The 25,981-nt window shown below is 43.8% G+C and overlaps 1 protein-coding gene across 8 annotated transcripts in view; it reads left to right on the top strand.

Annotated features, from left to right (window-relative positions):
- MTUS1 (microtubule associated scaffold protein 1) overlaps nucleotides 1-3,907 on the top strand; it is a 361,304-nt gene extending 357,397 nt beyond the window's left edge. For 6 of the 8 annotated variants that reach the window (XM_030191459.1, XM_030191460.1, XM_030191456.1 and 3 more), the window contains exon 16: nucleotides 1,864-3,907. In XM_030191459.1, the coding sequence (XP_030047319.1) occupies nucleotides 1,864-2,077 (214 nt within the window). In that variant the 3' untranslated portion in view covers nucleotides 2,078-3,907. The remainder of the gene's footprint in view (nucleotides 1-1,863) is intronic. The other 2 variants (XM_030191461.1, XM_030191462.1) reach the window with 2 other exon arrangements.
- Nucleotides 3,908-25,981: the final 22,074 nt, after the last annotated feature.

The raw sequence follows: 25,981 nt of genomic DNA, 5'->3' as shown, positions 1-25,981 counted from the left end.
CAGTATGGCAAAGGGACGACGGATATTGAATTGTTAAAATATCAGTATTGGGGCAATTCTGTTTGTACTATTGTTGTGGCTCTTGGTTTCTCCAGGCCAGGCCTTGTTTTAAAAAAAAAATCTAAATTTTGAAATTAGTAGATCAATGTTTATAAGCTGATGGAAGATTAACCCTCCATTGCCCCATGTAAGCCGCATTGAGCCTGCCATGAGTGGGAAAGCGCGGGGTACAAATGTAACAAAAATAAATAAATAAAATACACAGTCTGAGAGCAGTGTTTCCAAATGAGGTAATACTGCAGGTACTGTGATAGGTAATGAATGTCACTTTTAAGCCAAGGGTATTTGGTGTATGATGTCAGCCTTTCAAATGTATTGATAACTCTTGCCATAATACTTTGTGCCAGAGCTTCCTTTTTGGAGTTGATAAGATATATCTATATGCAACTTATCAAAGTATGTTTGGAAGTTGCTTTTAATCATGGCAGTGGCACTCAGTTTTGAGGTTCTTGGTATAGTAATTGAGGTTCTCTTCTTTTTTTTTTTTTTTCTTTTTTTTATTGTTAGCAAGGAACATTGTTTAAGTGAGGGTAAAAGGACAATTATCCCTCAATGGGGTAGTTTTGTAAAAAAAAATTTCCCCACAGAAAAAAAAAAGACATTTTTACCTGTGGAAGGGCTTTTATATATCTGCCAGGGGGTGGGGATGAGGAGTTAAATATGCCTAAAAAGTTACACACACACACACAACCAACTTTTTAGGCATATTTAAGTCAAACGAAGCTCTGGCACAAAGTATTATGGCAACAGTTATATATATATATATAACTTGTGCATAGGCATTATCTGAGGGGTAATATATACAGAGAGGAGATGGAGTTGCTATGTATGTGTTATAAAATATACAGGTTTTCTCAGTATACATGCACAAATTTATGCCATTTGAAATCAGATGTAAATTTGTGTGCATGAATTTGTACACTGTTGGGGCTAGTTCTGGGTGCTTATTTCATAAAGGCACCTGTGTTGCCTTTAGTGCAGTGGACTTTGATCCTGGGGAACTAAGTTCGATTCCCACTGCAGCTCCTTGTGACTCTGGGCAAGTCACTTAATCCTCCATTGCCCCTGGTACAAAATAAGTACCTGAATATATGTAAACCGCTTTGAATGTAGTTGCAAAAACCTCAGAAAGGCGGTATATCAAGTCCCATTTCCATTTAAAAATAGTCGTAAGGCATCTTCTTGGATGCTTCATCTAATTGGCTTTTAGATAATTACCCCTCCCCCCTGCCCCATACACACACCCAATTGATATTCTTCAGATTTCATGTGGTGGTGATAGGATTCTGCTTCCAGACTGAAGCTATTTTAAATTGAAGAGATATGTGCACAAATGGCACCTAACTAGATGCCAGGTTATAAACACTGTTCCCTTTAAGCTTAGTGGGTGTCCTCTGTCTACCTTCCTGCCAGTTGGAGGTGCTGTTTCACAATCACAGTTTCAATAGTGTGGGACAGGCAAGTTCTGCAGGACTCCATGGAACCTGCCTGTCCCTAGTGATTTGAAAGCACAATATTGATGTACTACCTCCTACTGGTAGAAATGTAGTTGGAGGACTCGTTCTCAGCTTAGAGGAAACAGTGGTTATAGCATGAAGGACATAGTGCCAGCTTCTTAATGGAATGTTTTTCCAAAATTGATAACTGTTAGTCAACTTTTGACTTTGTAGTTCATTTATTAGCTGTTTGTTTCAGATGTGTCTCTCTCTCTCTCTATAGAGAGAGAGGCTGGAGACCTTATCAAATTTTCTTGAAAGTGAAGCAGACATTAGCAAGTTAATGTAAACCTCATTTTGTCTGTAGGCAACTCTCTTCAGAGCAAGCAGTTTTGCAAGAGTCATTGCAGAAAGAGTCAAAGGTGAACAAGCGTCTGTCCATGGAAAACGAGGAACTGCTTTGGAAGCTACACAATGGGGATCTGTGCAGTCCAAAAAAACTATCGCCTACTTCTCCACTGCCTTTTCAGCCTTCGAGGAGCTCTGGCTCATTCTCTAGTCCTCCAATATCACCAAGATGACACCATTTTAATGGAAGAAAGACTGCTTAAAAAGCATTTCAGCAATGATCTGCGGAATTGATCCCAACATACAATCATGGATGCAAGAGCTATATTAGCTGAATTATGATTGTGGAAATATAACTGGAAAATCTTAGGATTTTTTGTTATGTACTGGAAATATTGGGAGTTAATTATATTGGGGTTTTTTTTAAATGTTCCTCCTGCTATGAGACTATTTGGGGAAAAAAAGCAAATAAACTTTATTGAACATTGCACAAAGCACTTATGTAGCAAGATACAGTAATTCTTGCCTTATGCCTTTTCACCTACATTAACTATACAAAAAATGCTCAGGGGCTTATAGATAAATCACAACATTTATAATGTTTCCTTATTACAGATACCTTTTTTTTTTTTAAAGAGGGTGAATGTGTGGTTTGAGTGAAATGGCTGTAATGCACATGTGGGGGATGGGGATGACTACTGCCTTTGCTATGTATGTAGTAAAGGATAGAAGTTTAATATCATTTGATATACTTCATGAATAAAAAAAAATTGCCAGTATGCATGTGGTATGTTCAAATTACTTTTAGCTTTGAGGAGGGAGAAATAACTGTTTTGGAGAAGGTTTCGTCCCTTTTGGCTGATCTTGGAGATTTTTTGTTTTTCATGGTGTATTTGTCTTCTGTAGTAGTGTACCTCAGCTGCAGTGATTGGAGGAACTTAATGAGGTTTATACGGTTTCATTTTTGTCCATCGAAACTGTATCCATCTTCCCAGTACTTTTTAACTCTTGAGACCAAAAACTTTGTATAGTCCAGATAATGGCCCTACAATAGGGACCAGTATAATCAACTTCATCATTATTCTGATTTTGGAAGGAAGTAGGAAAACGTTTTTGGAATACAATTCTCTAGAATAATTCTTAACATTGTTTTAAAGCCCTTCAGTGACTTTTCCACACCTTTTCATGTAACCTGCTCTTTTGTATATAAGCAAAGCCTTTCAAAGCAGCTGAGATGACCATAGGAAATATTTGTAAGAAATAACTGGAAAGACAGGTGACATTGATGTATTAACACTGCATATCTTCTTGAAGGTGTGTAAAGTTTTGTAAGTAGCAAGAAGCATTTAAGAACTGAATCTCTGCACTTGGAAGCTTGTGTCTGCTGTTAAACATCTGACCTTCTCCTGGAAACTGGAAAACTAAGATATAACGATGCATTTTAGCCCTGCTCATAGCATTCTTATGGTCAGTACCAATATTGATAATTTGTAATAAGCAAAGGTTCAGTATCCATTGGAATTAATGGTTAGGGGCTTAATCTTGCATGTATTTTAAACATTTTCCGTAAAGATTAGTAGTGCATGTATAGTTTTGCTAAGAGATGTACCAAAACTTTTTTTTTTACAGTATCAAGATTAGTACCTTTGATAAGCCATGGTATAATTTGGGTCACCATGCTTCCAGTAAGAAGCAAAACCACTGCCAACTTGCAAATTTCTCTTGGCTGAAAGACTTGACATACCAGACTTAGTTTCAGTTCTGCTGTGTAAGATTTAAAAATGCTGCCTTAAAAATCTTTCTTTTTTTTTAATTAGGGGCATGATATTGGCATTGAGCTAATTATATAAATTATGAAGAGGGGATGAAGTTAGCAAGAATTCAGAAACGTTTTTGAGAGTTCTTTTAACAAAACATTTCATATGGAACATTAAAATGTTTGTAAATTCTGGGAGATCTGTATAAACATTGTGGTTGCTCATTCTGTAATTACAAAATCATAATATATTAAAATGTGAGAAAATAAATTTAATGATGCAATAATCAATTTATTAAATGAAGTATCCTCTGCTTCTTCGTGATTTTCATTTCATTCCTAATTTACTGTGCTCTGGAAAATTACAAAGTTGTTTATTATAACGTGTTATACAGCCTGTGGCAGTTAGACACCAAAGTGATTTAATTTAGAACAGCAGGAGGATAGAAAAGCAAGTAAGATTAAATAGTACAAAGCAATTGGTATAGCTGCGTCATCTGCCAGCAATAACCTGGAGGTCCCAGTCTAGCCACAGTATCAAAAGCCATCTCATAGTGAGTTTTAAGTCCTTCCTACAACTTCTAAGATGATTCCTTATTAAGTAGAACAGCGATGAGTTCCACAAGAAAGAGGGCTAGATAGAAGATGGCCAAGCATCAAATAGAAAACTGCCTGGAATGGGAAACCAGTGGGATAGATAAAAGATTCTCATACCTGAACTAAAGTGCTGGAAAAAGTACATAAGGAACGAGTGAGGAGAAGCAGGTAAGACAGAATTCTGGTCTATTAAGTTTTGGATGTAAATGTACTGGTGCAAGCCTAGTTTTCACAAAGATTTATATTACTTATATCAGATTGCCAGACTAATTTAGTTTGCATTACAAAACAAAACTGGCAAGCAATGCATCTAATAAAATAGAGGGACTCTAACTTGAGAATTAGCTGCAATGTAAATACTTGTAATTCCTGTGCTTGAAATTTTCCTTGTGAAACCTTACTGTAGTGCAAATGATTTTATTTGCCCAATAGTCTTTTACAAGAGCATTTTTAACTATTTGATTTAGTAGTTGCACCTTATTTATTGTGTGCAGAAGAGGCAATGTTTTATTGTCCCTCTGTTGTTAATATTTTCACACCTTACATTGTAGTCTGCTTCATGTATCTACCACTACTAAATTCAAATTGTTCACTATATCATGTTTGATCACAAATCAGTACCAGCTCTTAGTCTGTCCAATAGAGCTGGTCAGAAGTAGCTCTTGTATGCTCATGGTCAAGGTGGTTTAGAACATTATCCTAAATATAGATTGCACATTAGTTATGGAACCAAACACGAGGACAGTACAAAATAGAGAGGTGCTTGCCCTGGGATTGGTAGCATGGAATGTTGCTACTAATTGGGTTTCTGCCAGGTACTTGTGATCACACTGGAAGCAGGATACCTGGCTAGATGGACCGGGTACTTGTGACCTGGATTGGCCACTGTTGGAAGCAGGATACCTGGCTAGATAGACCATTGGTCTGACCCAGTATGGCTATTATGTACCTCCAGATGACTAAGCGGTTATGGACTTCTTTGGCCAAGGTGGAGCATGGGGAAAATATTTCTAGAACTCTCCCTTAAGACCTAACTTGTGTGAACTAACCAGGTAAGTCTTGAGCACGGGCACTAATTTGACATCATAGACCCTATATTTTAATTGAGGGAGCACATTTTGGTGAGCCTTGTGGAGAGCCATAGGCTTCTGAGGCCCTGAGACATTTTAATTGGGTGTATTTTTGAGCATTGATCTGTAGCGCTATAGAAATGCTAAATAGTAGTAGTATTGACTTCGTTTGAGATGTGTGTGTGTGTGCCACAAGTTGTCAGGAGCAATATTTTGATGGGTGGATGGTTAAAAGGATGACTGTTGGGACACATTCAGTTTCATAGGTATTGGGAAGGAGCAGCTGTGGGTTTACAGGCTGCCTGTTAGGATCTGTCCTCTGCCATTAATCTATCCAAGTAAAGGTAGAGAAAGGAGAGGGTTACAGAAATTGAGGAAATGTTTCAAAGGGGGTGTTGGTGAATGCTTGTTTCATTGTTAAACCAATATTCATAATTTTATTTTGGATAGGAATTGAGAACTTGTTAAAGAAACATGGGTTTTGGTAAGGAGTGGTTGTGGTCTTAGTCTGTCCAATAGAGTCATGTTAGATATTTGAGCAGAGTAAATGGGCTGAGGGTTACTAGCGTCATTAAATGTCACTGACCATAATGGCAGATTAAAACGCCCTGAGGCTTATTCGAGTGTGTTGATTACTTAACCTGAAATTGAAGATTAGCCTTTTGTGTGTTATGTAGTCCTATAGTAAAAAATGTGAGGTTTGAGTAGCAATATATGATTTTATTGGGAATGTGTATCTTATTTAATGGAGACTGATGATTTTAATTTGCATGTAGATGAAGCAAGATGTGTTTAAAACACAACATTAAGTTAAGGAGTTGGAGGATATGGAGAAGTAACCAGTTCATGAACCTAAACATCCTGCTGATCATACTCTTGATATATTTTTTTATTCTAAATGTTTATTCAGTTTCAATGACTGCCGATCTGTAAATGGTATCTAAAATCAGATAGACATAAGTGATCACCACATCCTGATCCAGAACATGCTGGTATAAATATGGCCTGTCATGGTATGATGTGAAAGAAGAGTGATGGAGGAAGGTAGAGTGGGAAAAGAATGTGAGATAAAATTATGTGGGGCTGGCTTGATGAGGTGAGCAACCTGGGTGAATGGGTGGGGAGGTGGTAAAAAGAGATGTTGGTCACAAGGAGCTGCCTGTGCCTGAAGTGGGAATCGAACTCAGTTCCTCAGTTCCCCAGGACCAAAGTCCACCACCCTAACCACCAGGCCACTCCTCTACTGTAGAAGAGTGATGTTTAAAACGCCTTGAAGATGTCACAGCAGTCTCTTGCACAGATTATGACTCGATGGTGATGAGGGTGATTCTTCAAACTATGACGTGGTAGTCTTGAGAAAGACTGTTTAAAAAGATCGAGTGGTCTCATCAAACCGCTGCACGCGGTATTATAAGCAGCGCGTGCAGTGGTTTGACGAGGCCACGCAATCTTTTTAAACAGTCTTTCTCAAGACTACCACATCATAGTTTGAAGAATCCTCCTCATCACCATCGAGTCATAATCTGTGCAAGAGACTGCTGTGACATCTTCAAGGCGTTTTAAACATCACTCTTCTGCAGCACCTTGCAAAGCAGACTCCTGATGCAGGCCTGACAGCCAAAACACGACATTGTGTCGAGTCTTCAAACCTCCAATAAATCTTTGTTTTGAAGAACATCTTCCAGTTTCTGGTAACCTTGGTCGCTCTCCCACTTTTTGTGTACTGTTGTCTTTACCGTGGGGCGTTTGAGTTCTCCGCTTGCTGGCGGATTTCCTCTCACTTGGATCCTGGACCAGAACATACTGAAATAGTGGTGCTAATGGTGCAGGATGTACTTTTGTAATTATTCTCCTGACTCAAGGGCAAGCCATTCTCTAGATTTGATTTTTATTTCACAAACTGTTGGACAAATCTTTTGATGATCATGCTCTTGCTCTGTCCACTTTTGTTCTTTCCTCTTTTTATCCCCCAGAAGATGGTTAATACCTCCAGGAATTTGAACAACCTGGACTTAGTGGCCCTCACAGAAATGTAGTTATTCCCTTGATTATGTCAAAATGCCTTGAACTCTTTTCCTCTTACCAGAGGTTTTTGATTCTATAGCCCCTCTGTTCATATGCAGTTAAATTATCACATGATCTATCTTGATTCCACACAGGACTACACCTGAAGCATCAATGTAGACACTCCAAATGGTGCTGGTGGAAGAATTTACGTATGGATTTAGTCATATTTAAGTTCTGTGCTCTGATCTATAAAAGACAGATTTGCATGGCCAAAAAAAATTACACAGATGCCAAAACGTTTCACTGGTCATAACGTCTGAAGACCATGCTTATCACCTAGTGGTTCCAAACCAGTATGTGTAGATATGGTGCAATGTGTTTATGAATATTGTGAACCTTTTTGTTGTACCTGGTATACAAGGCAGATCAAATTTACAAATTACTTGTGTGTGCTGCCACCCTACTACTTTATGGTCTTCCCAAACCTGAGAAACCAAGATATTTCTTTAAACCCCCTTTATAACTAGGGGTTAAAAACAAATTTTAAGTCAGTGCTAAAGTTTAATTTAAGTCCTGAACTGGGAAGACCATAGTATATGTGAATGCTGCTGAAAATCATCTAGGCTGTAAGATTCTGCGAACTTTGTCAGTGCTCCTAGTACTACCCAAAAGGGATTAGATCAAGGTGTGTCCAACAAACCAGAGGTAAAACTACTGATTGCAAAATATGCTTCAGCTTGTTTCACTGGAAAAAAATATTAAGGTGTATCTGTCAGCTCTGATTTGATTGACTTTCCAGTCTCAGTGGAGTCCAGCACTGGGGTTGAATGAGATCAATGGAATCGGAAGAAACCTCAGCTAGTATGTCAGTGGCCAGAGAACATCCGTTTGTCTCCATTATACAGCAGTCTTCGGGATGCACCCAGTCAGGCTTTCAGGATATACGCAATGAATATGCACAAGAGATTTTTATGCACTACCTCCATTGTAGGCAAATCTCATGCATATTCATTGTGGGTATCCTGAACCACTGGGTGGTTAGATATGTCCTAAGGATTGATTGTGAACCATTGCTATACAATAATTCTGTAGTCCGGGCTCTGCCCAATATCATCTGATCAATTTGATGTAGTCTTAAACAGAGTGCATGCTTCAGAGAAATACACATGAAATTCTGGAGGAATTATCCATATGTTCCATTCTGTATAATGAACAGTGGTACTCCTTAACCAGTAGATGAGGGTTGCAGCGATTTTTGAGACAATGTTTCACTGTCCCAAAATCTTTGTAGGGTGTGACAGTCGTTAAAGTTTGTAGTAGTCAGCCATACTGTCCTGACCCACCTGACCCTTTATGTTGTCCAGATGAAGCATAAAGTCTGTAATAGACAGATTTTGAGACATGAGAGTGCAGTGGAAGAAAGGAGCATAATCTAAGTGTGTGGTGTAGTTTATCATTGCTGAAAGACTAAGCATGAGTATGGTAAGAAATTCCTACCTGATAGAAATGGAGAAGTTGTTGCCTCCTGAATTCTGTAGTGACTGTCCCTCTTTTGTTTATTTTTCTATCAGTTAAGAGAAAATACAAAGGGAACTTGTTTTCAGATTTCCAGTTTTTCCTGGAGGGGATTATTTCAGAAGATCATAAAAGCAGATAATATAGCTTGAAGTGCTGAGAAGACAGACCCCCCTACAGCTGGCATATCAGCCTAACAGTCCTCCAGAAGGCCAGATGCTCATAGCCAAGCCATTCTGCGAGCTGAGTAGCTACTGCTGGAGACCAGGAGGTAGTGGTATAAGCTTCATAGGTGGCTTTCAACAAATGGAATGCATATTTTTGGATATATATAATAAGGGAAGATAAAAATACCTGATTTGACTCGGAAAAAGGTTCAGAACAATCAGTTATTTGTTATGATAAGGTGTGCTGATAATGCAGTATCTGGAGCTGATAAGCCAGGATTTTTACAATGAGCATGGAACTCTAAGCCTTTCTACCTACAATATCCAAGATCTTATTATCCTTGCCAGGAGACATGCTGGTATTGGCTTAAGATGTTTTGGATTTTTTGATAGCAGCTTCAAAGAATACTGACTGGTAAGGAAAAGCAAAATCATGACCTAAACAGATGAGACCGTATCAAGGTTCATTTTATTTGATTATCCACATAGGAGGGAAAAAAATCATCAAAGCGGTATACAATAGTTAATCTAGAAAAGAACTATAATTCAAATAGGAAAGTGAAGAGTAAAATATCTTCCAGCTGCTGTGTTCCCTTGCCGTCAATGCGTGATTCCAGCCAGGCAGTGCTATGCAGGATGAGTATAGACTAAAAGTTAAGAGCTCTGAGACAAATGTCTCTAGAGAGACTTTGAACACTTGTAATGAGGGCTCAGAGTGTAGAGCCATGGGGAGATTGTTCCTTATATTTAAATTCTAAGCATTTGGGGACTGCTTCTACTGACAGAGGTGACTTCCAGTGTCTAGCTGGAGATCAAGCAAAAACTTGATCAATAGAGGGATTCCCTAGGTGATTTCATGGCTTTAAGGACTGAGTGAAAGTCACCCTCAACTTGTGGAATTTCCATGGGAGATACATTTCATCAGCTCCAGGAGAAATTTGGGATAAGGGGGTGGGGGGACATTCTGCTGCTCAGTAGGCTTATGCTCAGGAACAGGAGTGCATTAGGAGAGACTGAGGACTTCTGGGGAACTTATGTACAGAACCAGGGGCAGGTATTTCATCATCTGGGTCTCTGAATGTGGCCACTTACCAAGGAGAAGACTAAGCACCTTCCTCATAGAAGGAGGAAGACAGCCAAAAAAAGAGACTTCCTCATAATCTTCCTTGGATAAATGACGATGTGGGTTGCTGTCCTGACGTGCTAGGTATTTTATCAATGCTTGTAGCCAAGAGAAAAGCAGAACTTTTTTTTTAAACCTTTGCAGCAGCTGTAGAATAGCTGGATTATGCACAGGGGCAAGGATAGGGGTGGACTCACTGTGACGACTTACCTGTTGTATGAGCGCGCTCTGTGTACCAACTGGAGTCTTAAAAACCCACAGGAAAGTCTCCAAACAATGACAATTGTGGCTCTTTTGAGAGATGCTCTTGGCTTCCTTGTAATGTCTGGATGAAATACAAAATCCTGATTGCTTATAGAGGGCCTCTTTTACTAAATCACGGTAGCCATTCCCAGTACGGCAAATGAGAAGAAACCTATAGGAGTCGAATGGACTTACTCTCGTTTGCTACGTGGGAATCTTTAGCACGGTTTAGTAAAAGAGGCCCAAAGCTTTTTACTTAGTTGCCCAGAATATTTAGCCAATTTACTTATTTCTTATTGCCCACCACAAACATTAAGGTAATTAAACCAAAATTACTTGGTTCTCCCATTCCTGGCATGGGCAAGGCTGGATTCAACTTGTACTTCTGCATTTTACTATCGAGCCCAGTGGTTACCAAACTTTTTTGATTTACGGCACCCTTGGTGTACAACCAATTTTTGCAGCACCCTCCCCCTCCCCCTCCCCAGCCATATAGGTTTCCACCCCCACCATGTAGGTCTTCCTTTCCCTCCTCTCACTCCACCACACTTCTCCTCCCTGAAAGTTCAGCTCTCCCTTCCCTGTAGCCCCCTCTACCCAGAAAATCCAGCACACCATTCCTTGCAGCCCCTTTCCTTCCAGATTGTCCAGCACATCTCTCCTTTTCCTGCAGTCCGTCCCCCCCCCCCCCCCCCCAATCTTTCTCCCATATATCCAGCACACCTCTGCCTTCCCAAAAATACTGCATAACTCGGTACCTTCCTTCAGGTCCAGGATCGCTGCTGCTTCTTTTTCCCCCGCTGCCACTGCAGTACTTGCAGCTTACATTTTTGAGTAGTATGCGATTCACACAGGCACTCTGGAGCCTTCCCTCTGCCACGTCCAGCCCTCTCTGATACAACTTCCTGTTGCAAGGGCTGGACGCAGCAGAGGAAAGTCCCTGCAGAGCCTATGTGAATTGCGGAAGCACTAAAGCGGCAGAAGGGGAATAAGGAAGCGGCTAAGAAAGCAAGTAGAATGTTAGGTATTATTAGGAAAGGAATGGAAAACTAAAATGAGGATGTTATGATGCCTTTGTATCGCTCCATGGTGTGACCGCACCCTGAATATTGTGTTCAACTCTGGTCGCCACATCTCAAAAAAGATATAGTGGAATTAGAAAAGGTGCAGAGAAGGGTGACGAAAATGATAAAGGGGATGGGATGACTCCCCTATGAGGAAAGGCTAAAGCGGCTAGGGCTCTTCAGCTTGGAGAAAAGATGGCTGAGGGGAGATATGATAGAGGTATATAAAATAATGAGTGGAGTTAAACGGGTAGAGGTGAAGCGTCTGTTCACGCTTTCCAAAAATACTAGGCCTAGGGGGCATGAGATGAAGCTTCAATGTAGTAAATTTAAAACAAATCGAAGAAAAATTTTTTCACTCAATGTGTAATTAAACTCTGGAATTTGTTGCTAGAGAATGTGGTAAAGGTGGTTAGCTTAGCGGAGTTTAAAAAAGGTTTGGACGGCTTCCTAAAGGAAAAGTCCATAGACCGTTATTAAATGAACTTGGGGAAAATCCACTATTTTTGGGATAAGCAGTATAACATGTTTTGTACATTTTTGGGATCTTGCCGGGTATTTGTGACCTGGATTGGCCACTGTTGGAAACAGGATTCTGGGCTCGATGGACCTTAATACTTATGTAGGAGGAAGCAGCAGATTCTGGACCTGTGGGAGGGAACGTAAGGAATGATGCTGAATTGTGGGTGGCAGGATTTGCTGCAGCACCCCTGAGAGTTTGCTGCGGTGCACCAGGGTGCCATGGTACATAGTTGGGAACTGCTGATCTCACTCCAGCTTTATGGAATTCTTTGCCACACTGTTTCTATTTAGAATCCAATTATCAGCATTTGAGATCTTTACCTTTGCATTTCCTAGTTCTGATAACTAAGGTTAGCTTGCTATGCCGTAATGCTCTGTGTTTTATGTACATTTTGCAAATTAATTGGTATTTTTATTTTTAAAAGTTTGTAAATGTTTCTGATTAGTTTTGTCCAGATAGGACAGTATATCAAACTCAAATAAATAAATAAAACACTTAGAGCATTTGAAGAAATGTTTGTCACCAGAGCAGTGACTGGCATAAGCTTTGCTTATAGACTTTTACCATTTTGGCAATTTTCTGTTTCTTAGTGGTTTTGCCTCCACACCCACACTACTCAGAGACTTGCCTCCTCTTCTGGAGGACAGTCTGATACTCGAGCCACCAGCTCCATATGCCTTTGGTGCCCTTGGTGTGGAAGATTCCTCTGAATGACCAGGCAGTTTTTCTATCTCCTGCACTGGAAGTCTTGCTTTGTGAAGTGGAGAAAGAAGAAAAATGTCAGTCCTTTGGGAGAATGCACAAGTGCTACAGCTATGAGTGATAGAAGAAAAGAAAGTAAGGCTATTTGGTACTTTACAATAATAAACAGTGATTTTTGAAAGAAAGAGGGGAGAGTAAAACATCTATTTGATCCAAAAGAATATTTATTTATTTATTTAGATTTTGCTCACATCTTTTTCAGTAGTAGCTCAAGGTGAGTTACATTCAGGTACACTGGGTATTTCTCTGTCCTAGGAGGGCTCACGATCTTGTACCTGAGGCAATGGAGGGTTAAGTGACTGGCCCAAGATCACAAGGAGCAGCAGTGGGATTTGAACAGGCCACCTCTGGAATGCAAGACCAGTGCTCTAACCACTAGGCCACTCCTCCGCTCCATAAACTCCAAGGTACAGTGGCAGGAACTTAAAAAAAAAAGTTCTTGAGCTGGGGAGAGTGCCACATAAGGATCTGGCTGGAGGGCATTACCATCCACTAGACCTGCATGAACCCTACTTGTTGATGGAGAACCTGTTGGCCTACAGTGGACTGTGGGAGGTGAGAAGGTGAGTCATTGAAGATTACTGTAGAGAACTAAAATAGAGCCTGGCTGTAGCCAGTGCTGAAAGGTGTGCAAGAGGAAGAATGCCTAATGATTGCCACCTATATCGAGAGACATGAGATGGGATGAACTAAGTATTTGAGAAGACCTTGAACCAGGGGCGTAGCCAGACTTCGGTGGGAGGGGGGTCCAGAGCCTGAGGTGAGGGGGCACATTTTAGCCCCCCCCCTGCCATTGCTGACACCCACCACCACCACCACCAACAACAACATTGACCCCTCCCCTCCCGCCGCCAACCTTCCCAACCTTCCCTACCCACTAGCAAAGGTCGGCGACAACAGGTTGGCGGCGGGAGGGGGGTTCGAGAGGGTCATTGGCAGGGGGGTCCAGGGCCAAATCTACAGGGGCCCAGGCCCCTGTGGCCCCATGTAGCTATGCCCCTGGCTTGAACTGCTCTACATTCCCCATGAATATTTCATAACTGTTCTAGAGTTAAGTGCTTGTGTATTGAAAATGTCACTGTTTGGTTTGGGGGGGGGGGGAGAGAAGTGGAAAGTGGTGTGTAACATGGGAGCATGAAGAGGAAGAGATTGCATGATAAAAGAAGGATGGCTGGACAGGAAAGGAGGAAAAACGGAAGGGTTGAGACAATATGTATATGACTGAAAGTTATGATAAAGGAAAAAGTGCTGTGGATATGATTGAGGGGGGAGAGAAGTTGAGAAATAGGGAATCCCAGACTGACATTAGAATAATTATTTTTGAAAATGAAGGATAGCAAATAGGAAGACACATTTGGATGGAGCAAAAGAAAGCAGATGGGGACCAACATTGTGGTATAGCAGAACACACATTTCAGGTTCTGAGCATAGGAAACTAGAGAGATTGAGTGGGGAAAGTTAGTGGCAGTGACATCTAATGATTAGCATGTCCTAAATGCCATGTAACCCATAGGAATATAATGGACTGCATGGTATGGAGCATGTGCTAATCATTAACACATCTTAGTATAAGGATCCCTAAGATTGCTACCTCCTACTATTAAATGTAGGGGGTAGCTATCTTAGGGATCCTTATACTAAGATGTGTTAATGATTAGCACATGCTCCATACCATGGGTTGCATGGCATTTAGCACATGCTAATCATTAGTGTGTGTCAAATCCATTAGCGCCCCTTAGTGAAGAAAGGTCTAGAATTTAACAACCTCAAGACCATTTAGAACCCAAACAGGTAATACTGTTTGTGATGGGGATGGGGTAACGTGGGGGAGGGGAGAAAGTAATTGCAATTTTTATGGACTTAATATCAATGATCACAAGTTCTTTTCCTAAGGGTCAGCCAATACGGTGAATGTCAGTTGATAACTGAGGAGACTTCAATGTGACAGTGAACCCAGGCATAGACTATAGACGGACAAAACCACCAATAGGGGGGGGGGGCCTTGAAGGGAAAGGAGTTGATAATTTGATTAAACAATCAGACCTTGTGGCTGCATGGGCGTTCTGCACCCCACAGCGGTGGAGTTTACTTTTTAATTCAGATACCATGGGGTAGGTACCCAATTTAGATTACATTTTACAATCAATCACATTATTTTCATCCTAGAGTGAGCAGATATAGAATCTCATATTGTCTGACCACACATTGGTAGAGGTGATCCCAAGTTTAACTGACAGAGTTTGAATGGAACATGAATCCCTTTAGTCTATTAGAATCCAACATTATAGCTCCACCTTAATATCACTTCACCAAAACACCAGATTCTGAATGCAGAATAATATGGGCCCATAGCAATGCCCTTGTAATGATCTATGGTGTAACTGCACCTGGAGTATTATGTACAATTAGTTACCCCACCTCAGAAAAAATACAGTGGGACTAGATTGTGCACAAAGGGCAACCAAGAGGATGGAACGGCTCCCCTATGAAAAAAGGCTAAATAGGTTAGGGAAGACTAGAAGGAGAAATGATAGACTGTAGAAGTCTATAAAATCTCTCCTCCTCCCCCTGTTCTTTATTTCTGTGGATAATATTGTCGTCCTCCCTGTCTCCTCAGTGCATATCCTTAGGGCCTCTCTTAACTTTCTCTCTCTCTCTCTTTCCCCCCTCAGATCCCAAAAAATTGAGAAAACCCACTTTTGTTCTCTATAACCATCAGAATTCTTCCTTTCTGAACACACTACAGAAACAGTTATCCATACTCCATCCTCTCCTGCTTAGACTATTGCAATGTGCTCCTCACATTGAACCATTTTTCTTTTAAATCATTTTTATTTAGTTTTCAAGAAAATTTAAACCAATACAACAACAAAACCAAATGTGTTGCATATAGATAAATGTGGCAATTTAAGTATAAATATAAATATCTAATCTCTAGGAGATGCTGATGTTTTGATGTAATGATCAAAAGGTTAGTTTAGACACTTTGAAAGGAGTCCAATAAGCTCTATGAAGAACAAAAAATGATGATTGTGTTATACCAGCAGAGAAAGTAGGTCTATTGGATTTAGACCAAAAGGTTAGCCAATCAATGTCATCATGACTGAACAATTCCAACTCCCATCTACATTGGAGCTCAAGATGGGGGGGGGGGGGTGGAGTTGTGAAAGAGTCATGTACACATTTGTATATTCTTGATGCTTTCCTATTACCCATTAGCATAGTACGACAAAAGGTAGTAAGATTAGCAGCATCTGACTGGCCACCCGTGGTTTGCAACAAATTTTGATAGACATTAGAGAGGAAAAGCCAAGAATCAGCATCAAGTGTAGTTAAATTTTTCTTCTCTTCAAGCTGTTAAATTCTGCTTCATGGCTTATCTTCTACCAGTGTTGCTGCTCTCACATAACCGCTCCCTCTCCGTTTCTGTCTGCAGTTCAAATTCCTCTTATTGATTACAAATGTTTTCATGCTGCAGCTCCTCCGTATCTAGCTTATGTCTCCCTGCACCTCTCCTTGGTAATTCCATTCATCTGTATCCTCCTCCACTGCTACTCCAGACGGTAGGTCGTGCTTTGTTTCTGGCTCTACTGAAATCTAAGTTAAAACATCTCCTTTTTGAGACTGTTTTTGAACTCAACTCCTTACTCACCTGTTCATTACCTGTGGTGTTTTAATCATTCCCATAATAAACTCCTTAATCCCTTATGTGTCCTGTATGCATCCTTGGTTGAACAGGGACAGTCTCATATGTGTTTGTGTACATCTAATAGTTCTATAGAAGTTAGTATCAGTAATAGTACTATTTGAAAGGATAAAATTGTTCCCTAACACTCTGTGAAACAAATTGAAAAGAGTACTTTTCTCACTCAAGCTGTGGGGTTTGTTGCCAGAGGATGTAATATAGTAACAATAAATGATGATTTGTCATTTTATCTGAACATAGTTATTATTAACTGCTAAGATCTCTACAGACTGTGCAGGATATAAAGGGGTGAAGGAGTGGCCTAATGGTCAGTGTAGGAGGTTGCAGATCTGGGGAATCGGGAATGATTCTTGCTGCTGCCCAATGGTCAGCAGTGGGTTGAGATCCTGAGGAACCAGGTTCAATTCGCTCTGCAGCTCCCTGAGACCCTGGAGAAGTCACTTGTACCTCTATTGTACCAGGTACAATATACTACTTAGATTGTGAGCCCATTAGGGACAGTGCCAGTACCTGTAAAGAAATTGTAAACCGCTTAGGTCTAGGCAGTATATAAATCAGGGGTGTAGCCAGTCTTCGGTTAGGAGGGGGGTCCAAAGCCCGAGGTGAGGGGGCACATTTTAGCCCTTCCTGGCGCCGCTGATCCCCCCGCCATTTTTGACCCCACCCTGCCACCACCGCCACCACCACCACCTTTGACCCCCCCAGCACCAACCCTTTCAACCCCCCCCTTTTCCCCCCGCCGCCGCCGCCGTTGGGTACCTTTGCTGGTGGGGGTCCCCAACCCCCGCCAGCCGAAGTCCTCTTCTCTGGCATGGCCGCGTTGCTGATCTGCAAGGGCAGGCTTCTGTTTCTGTGAGTCTGACGTCCTGCATGTACAATGTGCAGGACATCAGACTCACAGAAACAGAAGCCTGCCCTTGCAGATCAGCAATGCAGCCACGCTGGAAAAGAGGACTTCGTCTGGCGGGGGTTGGGTACCCCCGCCAGTAAAGGTACCCGATGGCAGGGGGGGGCAGGGCCAAATCTACAGGGGCCCATGGCCCCATGTAGCTACGCCCCTGATATAAATACTGGAAATATAGAAATAAAGACCAGCATTGCCCATTCAGACTTCCCAGTAAAGAGGTTAGGGTTATAACTGCCACTCTGTGCAGGTTGTTCTCTCCTTTCCATGTGGTCAAGGTATCTCAAGAGCTTGGGCTATTTTTCAAAGGGAAAGTCCACAGATGAATATTAGTGAAGTGGACTTGGAGGAAGCCATCGCTTATAGTTGGGAGGGAACAACAAGGAATGGATCTACTGTTCAGAATCTTGCTGAGGTACTTGTAAGCCAGCTCCAACACTTTAACACAGGATTTTGGGCTCAATAGACCTTTGGTCTGACCCAGCATAGTATATGTTATGCTGTTTAGTCACTAAGGCCCCGATGCTCAAAACTCTGGTGCTGTCCTGAACAGCACCAGAGAAATAGCGCTGGAACAGCGCATCTGAAATACTCCCTAATGCTCAATGTTAATGAGATGCAAATATAGGCACACACATACCATTGTGCATTAAGTTAGAGGAGGATGGTGCCTAACAACATGCACTCAAGAGTTGTGTGCTAAGCACAGCTCTTCAGCGGTTGTCCAGAATGCCGGAGGGAAGGAGAAGGAATAGGTGCTGGGTAATGAAATACCTTTATCACTGTGCATGTTCTGAAGCACACATTGGAGTCTGGTTTCCTGTGCCTTTAAATATAAGTGTTTCAATTTTTTAAAGTTTGGAATGCTTATATTTAAACACAGGAAACAGTCGCTAATGTGTGCTTTCATTTATGGGTCTGGTCTGACTCGCACGCATTCATTTATCATGACCAGCGCTTAAGGGCATGTATGGGCTTCCTTCTGCTTCCAAAACCAAAAAAAACAGAAGATTTTAAAGAAAGAATCACAAGAAATCCTCTCCTCAAAAATCCTAATGTCTGCTCCAAGCTGACATTATTTTTGTTGCAGCGGTAAAGCGGCTTTACTTTATGTGCTGTTCTCTGAGCATTTGGCGGGAATAGAAAATGACCTCATTAGCATACTATTTGCACTAATCCTTGGTGCACTAATTCTCATGCTAGAGCCTTCTGAGTCTTCTGCGCTAGTTAATGCGGGTGCTAGTCTGGCGCTAATGGCCTCTATCACCCGTGTTTGCTTCTATGCATCAGGGCCTAACAACCTTTTGTGCCCCCCCCCCCCCCCCTTTAACATATGGTACAGTGAGCATGTTTAAAAAGGCTTAATCTAATATCTCCTATCTGTAGTGTCTTTGTAAAATTTCAGACAGCAGCAATTTGCAGCTGTTTTGTTTCCTGTGTTATGGGTCAATTACCACTTCTAATAAGTAGTATTTATGGAAGCTTTCTGTTTGGGTGAAGTAGGATTAGTGTTTTAGTTGCTTCTGGCACAGTAATTCTTGAAAGTAAAATATAATTACCACACCAGGCTTTTATAGCCAACATCGTAGAGCCTGGCTGTAGAATTGGAGCATTATTAAATTATTTGTAAACCTGTTTTATTTCCTTAGTATACCAGGTAGGCAGTCTGGCACCCTGACATCGTAGCCCCAGCCAGTAGCGTAGCCAGAGTTTAATTTTTAGATGGGCCTGGAGGTGGACTGGGTGGGCACAGGCCTCACATTTCCTCTCCACCCGCTACCCCTCCCCCCCCCCGCCGCATTTCCTCTCCATCCGCCCGCCGCCACCACATTTCCTCTCCACCCGCTACTCCTCCCCCCCACGACAGCCCCCTGCACATGGTCAGTTCTGGTCATTTTTACTGACCTGAAGCCAGTGGCGTACCAAGGGGGGGCGGTGGGGGCGGTCCACCCCGGGTGTCGGCGGGTGGGGGGGTGCTCCATGGTCTCCTGCCACCACCCTGCATTTTTTTAAAAAATCCATGCAGCGATGCAGGCAGCGCCTCGTATCTGCCCTGCTGTGTGCTTTGAAAAAAGAAAATCGCTTCGCTGGCATCAGGCCTTCCCTCGCTATGTCCCGCCCTCTTTTGAGGTAACTTCCTATTTCCTCAAGGGTGGGGCATAGCGAGAGAAGGCTTGACGCCAGCGAAGCAATTTTCTTTTTTTGCAGCACACAGCAGGGCAGACACGAGGCGCTGTCTGCGTCGCTGCATGGATTAAAAAAATGCAGGGTGGTGGCAGGAGAAGAGGGCTCTGTCGCTCTCCATGGAGGGGGGGGGGGCTCAGATGGGAGAAGGAGGTGGGGGAGCTCAGAGGGGAGAAGGGAATTGGGGAGGAGTGGGGGGAGCTCAGAGGGGTTCTCAGAGGGGAGAAGGGAATTGGGGAGGGGTGGGGAGCTGAGAGGGGTTCTCAGAGGGGAGAAGGGAATTGGAGAGGGGTGGGGGGAGCTCAGAGGGGTTCTCAGAGGAGAGAAGGGAATGGGGGAGGGGTGGGGAGCTGAGAGGGGTGCTCACAGGGGAGAAGGAGATTGGGGAGGGGAGGGGTGGGGTGCTCGGAGGGGAGAAGGGGTCTGAAGCTGGAACTGGGGTCTGACAAGGGGGCAGGAGGGTGAATGGGTCCATGCCTGGGGCAGGAGGGAGAATGGGTCTGGGGCTGAAAAGGGGGGATACAAAGCATGTGGTGGATGAAGGGGGCTGGAACTGGGGGCTGAAAAGGAGGGTATTTGGGATAAAGGGGCTAGTGCTGGAACTGTGGGCTGAAACGGGGCAGGGGCTGAAACTGGGGGCTTTAAATGGGACAGGGAGAACTGGCTGGGGCTGAAGCTCAGGACTGATGGGAGAAAAGGGCTGGGGACTGGTGGGATAGTGGGGCTGAAAAGTGGGGCAGGTGGGAGATGTGGGCTGGGGCTAGAACTAGGGGCAGGTGGAACTGGGGGCTGAAAAGAGGGGGCAGAGAGAGAGGGGACAGACCCTGGATGGAAGTGGGGAGCGTGAGGGAGGGCAGACCCTGGATGGATGGGAGAGGGAGGGCAGACGGATTGAAGGGGGAGAGAGAAAGGGCAGATGGTGGGTGGAAGGGGGAGAGAGAAAGAGGGCAGACTGGGGCAAATGGTGGATGGAAGGGAGAGAGAGGGCAGACAGTGGATGGAAGGGGCAGAGAGGGCAGACAGTGGATGGAAGGAACATTAGAGAGGGCAGACACTGGATGGCAGAGAGAGAGCAAAGACAGATCCTGGATGGAAGGAAGACAGTGAAAAGATGAGGAAAGCAGAAACAACAAACTGTAAATATATATTTTTATTATTTTGCTTTAGGATATAGTATTGTAGCTGTGTTGTTTATAAATAGAACATGTAAATAAGGTAATCTTTTTATTGGACTAATTTTAATACATTTTGACTTAACTTTCAGAGAACAAAACCCCCTTCCTCAGGTCAGGATAGGATACTGTAACAGCCCTATACTGTACTGACCTGAGGAAGGAGATTTTGGCCTCTGGAAGCTAAATGTATTAGTCCAATAAAATGGTATTATGTTATTTTCTGTATTTCTTTTATTTCTATTTGTTAATTTGTAAAGTGGTGATTGGTATTTGTTAGTTTTTTCAAATTTACATCTGCTGTCTTTATATTTTGCACAGTACTAGGGGACATTTTCTGTTTCTGTGGTGTTGCATTGTATGCAGAGTCTGGCATCAGGGGTTCAGTTTAATTTTTGTCTAAATAGAAAGTTTATGATTACTTATTCTATAGTGGATTAGGGTGTATCTGTGTTTGTGAAAAAGACATGGCTTTCGGTTGGCATTGACTGCAGGATCGACGATCTGTACTAATCTGTCTGTTTTCATTTTACAATAGGTGAATTGATGTTCTAGTGCTCACTGTAGTGTTTAAGATGCTTTCCTTTTCCTTGTGTGACTCGTACAAATTACTGCTTATGGTATGGTAGAATTGCTCTATAGATCCTGAGTGTTTTGTATTCTTGGTATGCCTAGTACTGAATTTTGGGGGGGGGTGTTAAAAAATGACTGGCCCCGGGTGTCAACTACCCTAGGTACGCCACTGCCTGAAGCGCCGTTCTCCCTCCAGCACTGGCGATCCCATAGCCAGCCTTCTGCCAGCGCGCGTCGTCGGAGCCTCTTCTCAGGCGCGTCCCACCTACTCTGCAACTTCCTGTTTTATGCAAAGGTGGGACGCAGGAAGTTGCAGAGTAGGCGGGACGTGCCTGAGAAGAGGCCCCGACGACGTGCGCTGGCAGAAGGCTGGCTATGGGAATCGCCGGTGCTGGAGGGAGAATGGCGCTTCAGGGCAGTAAAAGTGAGCAGACCACGTGGACGGGGAGAGCGGGCAGAAGAGGCTGGGCAGGCCTGGAGCAAAAGTGGCTGGGCCTGGGCCCGTCCAGGCCCACCTGTGGCTGCGCCCCTGGCCCCAACAAAATAGCCTTGTAACCAGTGGTGTGCTGGAGCCGGCTCGCACCGGCTCGCAAAAGCCGCTTGTTAAATTTTGACAGCTCTTGCAAGCCGGTTGTTGTTGGGGGCGAGCCGGCTCCATTGCGGGAGGTAAGCATGGCAGGAGGGCGCCATCACTGGCCATGCTTACCTCCCCTGCCGCTCCGAAGCATGTCCAACGATGTCCTTCGCCCCCACCCTCCCCTCTTGCTCCCCTCCGTCTTTTTTTAATTACCTCCGTCGAAGCGCCGCCATTTAAAGCCCTGCTGCATGCTGGCTGGCCGTCTCCAGGCTTCCCCTGCTTGCTTTGGATGATGTTCGTGCCTTAGTCCCGCCTTCATTCTGATGTCATTTCCTTTTTTCGCGAAGGCGGGACTAAGGCACGAACATCATCCAAAGCAAGCAGGGGAAGCCTGGAGACGGCCAGCCAGCATGCAGCAGGGCTTTAAATGGCGGCGCTTCGACGGAGGTAATTAAAAAAAGACGGAGGGGAGCGGGAGGGGATGGTGGGAGAGAAGGACATCTTTGGACATGCTTCAGAGCGGCAGGGGAGGGAGGAGAATCGCTGGATGGGTAGAGGGGGGCAGGGGAGAGACCTGCTGGTCATGGGTGGGTAGAGGGGGGCAGGGGAGAGAATTGCTGACCATGGATGGGCAGGGGAGAGAATTGCTGGGCATGGATGGGCAGAGGGGGGGCAGGGGAGAAAACTGCTGGGCATGGATGGGCAGAGGGAGGCAAGGGAGAGAATTGCTGGCCATGGGTGGGCAGGGGAGAGAATTGCTGGGCACGGATGGGCAGGGGAGAGAATTGCTGGGCATGGATGGGCAGAGGGGGGCAGGGGAGAAAACTGCTGGGCATGGATGGGCAGAGGGAAGCAGGGGAGAGAATTGCTGACCATGGATGGGCAGGGGAAAGAATTGCTGGGCATGGATGGGCAGAGGGGGGCAGGGGAGAAAACTGCTGGGCATGGATGGGCAGAGGGGGGCAGAGGAGAGAACTTCTGGGCATGGATGGGCAGAGGGAGGCAGGGGAGAGAATTGCTGGGCATGGATGGGCAGAGGGAGGCAAGGGAGGAGAACAGCTGGGCATGGATGGGCAGAGGGGGGCAGGGGAGAGAATTGCTGGGCACGGATGGGCAGGGGAGAGAATTGCTGGGCATGGATGGGCAGAGGGGGGCAGGGGAGAAAACTGCTGGGCATGGATGGGCAGAGGGAGGCAGGGGAGAGAATTGCTGGGCATGGATGGGCAGAGGGGGGGCAGGGGAGAGAATTGCTGGGCACGGATGGGCAGGGGAGAGAACTGCTGGGCATGGATGGGCAGAGGGGGGGCAGGGGAGAGAACTGCTGGGCATGGATGGGCAGAGGGAGGCAGGGGAGAGAATTGCTGGCCATGGATGGGCAGAGGGAGGCAGGGGAGAGATTTGCTGGCCATGGATGGGCAGAGGGAAGCAGGGGAGAGAATTGCTGGGCATGGATGGGCAGATGAGAGAATTGTTGGGCAGAGGGGGCAGGGGAGAGAAGAGAATTGCTGGGTATGGATGGATAGAGAGGGGCAGGGGAGAGAGGAGAGTTTCAGGACATGGATGGCGGGGAGAGCAAGAGAAATTCTGGACATGGATGGAAGGGAGGGAAGGGAGAGAGAAGAAATGCTGGACATGGAGGGAAGACAGAGGAAGGAGATTAGATGAGGGAAAAGGAAGTGAGGAGAGAAACTGCACATGGATGGAGAAAATAGGCAGAAGCTGGATCCACTGTACAGTCAAGTATGCGGAGGACCAGAAATGAAGAAGAAAGGAGGAAAGAAAATAAATAAATGGAAAGGAAGCCCTGGAAACGGAGTCAAGGGAACAGATAGAGAGCAGCAGAATCAGATACTGGACCAGCATGATCAGAGAAACAAAGTCACCAGACAACAAAGGTAGAAAAAAAATAATTTTATTTTCATTATAGTGTTTGGAATATGTCCACTTTGAGAATCAGGTGCTGAACGTTAAAAGTTTATGTTTATTTACTTATTTATGGCATTTTATCCCATATTAAACATGAATTAGATTGGAACCTGGGATCATTTAATTTTTTTTTTCCTGGAGAGAGTAATGTGTTGGCCGCTGCCACCCCCCCCCCCCCCCCCGGGTATAGCCAGCTCTGCAATTTTTTGGGGGGGGGGCGCAGAGGTGGACGGGGGGCGCAGAGGTGGATGGGGGGGGGGCGCCAAGGTGGACGGGGGGGGGGCGCCGAGGTGGACCGGGGAGAGAGCCTGTTGTTAAAAATTTACCAGCACACCACTGCTTGTAACAAAATAGCCCATGAAAATATGGCCCCTAACAAAATAGTCATTGACAAAAATTAGTAGTATAGCAGTAACTTTATTGCATGACATAAGCAGGTAGCTCAACCATAGCAGGTAGCATCCAGATTGATTGGCTTTTATACAGGAGCTTGTTTTATTTATTTATTAGGATTTATTTACCGCCTTTTTGAAGGAATTCACTCAAGGTGGTGTACAGTAAGATAAAACATGAGCAATAGACAATTACAGCAGTAAAAATATTCAAAAACAATACGAAGTATGGCATGGTATACTATTTACAATGTCAACACAATGCGTAATAGAGCATTATAATTGATAGTGACGGGTAGGCAGAGTTAGAAAGTAAGGTGTTTGATTTAAAGAAAGTTGCACATGAGGTCAGAGAAATGGTCAAATATTATTTCAGCTAGGGTAGGAGTGGATAAACATGTCCTGCTACAGTATATGCAGCCTGAGTCACTCCTTGTGTGAGTGAGACTAACAAGTTAGTTACTTCAAACAGTAAAGGCCTGGTTGAAGAGCCAAGCTTTCACCTGGTTCCTGAAGTAGAGATAGTCTTATGCTAAGCGCAGTCTTTCAGGCAGTGCATTCCAGAGTGTGGGGGCTACTCCGGAGAAGGCTCTCTTGCGGGTATCACATCATGTAATGTCTTTTGGAGAGGGTGTGGTTAGTGGAAGTCCATGGGAGGACCTTAGTGTCCTTGGCAGTGTGTGGAGGATCATCCTATTTTTCAGGTACTCAGGGCCATTTCCTTTCAGGGCCTTGAAGATCAGACATAGAGTTTTAAATTTAACTCTGTATTGTACTGGTAGTCAATGAAGTTTTTGCAAAAATGGTGTGATATGGTCACTTTGCTTGCAACCTTCTATGAGTCTTGCTGCTACATTCTGAATCAACTGGAGCTGGTGCAGGCCCTTTGTAATCAGACCATTGCATAGTGCATTGCAGTAATCCAGTCTTGATGTTATCATGGCATGTAGAACTGGGATAAGATTTACCTTCTCGATGTAAGCAGAGAGGCAGTGTAGCTGTCGCAAATAGTAGAAGCAACTCTTGAAGGCTGCTTGGATTTGGGGAATCTGTAAGTGTTGAATCTAACTGTATTCCAAAGTTCCTAACTTGTGATTTGAGGGGGAGTTCATCCTTCCCAAAAGGGATTTTGATGTCAGATATGGAACCACTTGTGTTAGGGACCCAGAGAAGCTCAGTTTTACTTGGGTTCAGGCAAAGTTTGTTGTGTTTAGCCCATTCTTGAATTGATGTTAGACAGGTAATCAGTTTATTCAAGGCTGTAGGTAAGTCATTTTCAATGGGTATGAGTAGCTGCACATCATCCGCATAGATGTAGACTGAGTGTCCATTGACTGAATCAGCTCAGCTAGTGGTTTGAGGTGGATATTGAACAGAATAGGTGACAGTATCGATCCTTGTAGTACCCTGCAGGTCAGTGTCCATGATGGTGATGAGTTGCTGCCAAACATTATGGATTGTTGCCTGTCTGATAAGTAGGATCTGAACCAAGCAAGTACTGTTCCATTGATACCTGTTTCTGTCAGTCCTGCTAGCCTGATATCATGATCCACGGTGTCAAAATCTGCAGAGAAATCAATCAGTACTAACATCGAGGTGAATCCCTTCTCTTGGTTTCTGTGAAAATCATCTAGTAGGGATACAAGGACTGTTTCTGTACCATAACCAGGTCTGAATCCAGATTGACACGGATCTAGCCAGTTTCTGTTTTCTAACCAGTCATTAAGTTGAACACAGACTTTGTTCTATGAGTTTCCCTAGAAACGGGATGTTGGATACTGGCCTGTAATTTTCAAGTTTGTCCTGGTCAAGGTTATTTTTCTTCAGCAGAGGGCGGACCACTGCCCTTTTTAATGCTGTTGGTAGCTGCCCATTA

Source organism: Microcaecilia unicolor, chromosome 2 (assembly GCF_901765095.1).
Source record: "Microcaecilia unicolor chromosome 2, aMicUni1.1, whole genome shotgun sequence".
NCBI lineage: Eukaryota > Metazoa > Chordata > Amphibia > Gymnophiona > Siphonopidae > Microcaecilia > Microcaecilia unicolor.
The sequence above is the reverse complement of the archived record's forward strand: the minus strand, read 5'-3'. Positions and strand labels throughout refer to the sequence as shown.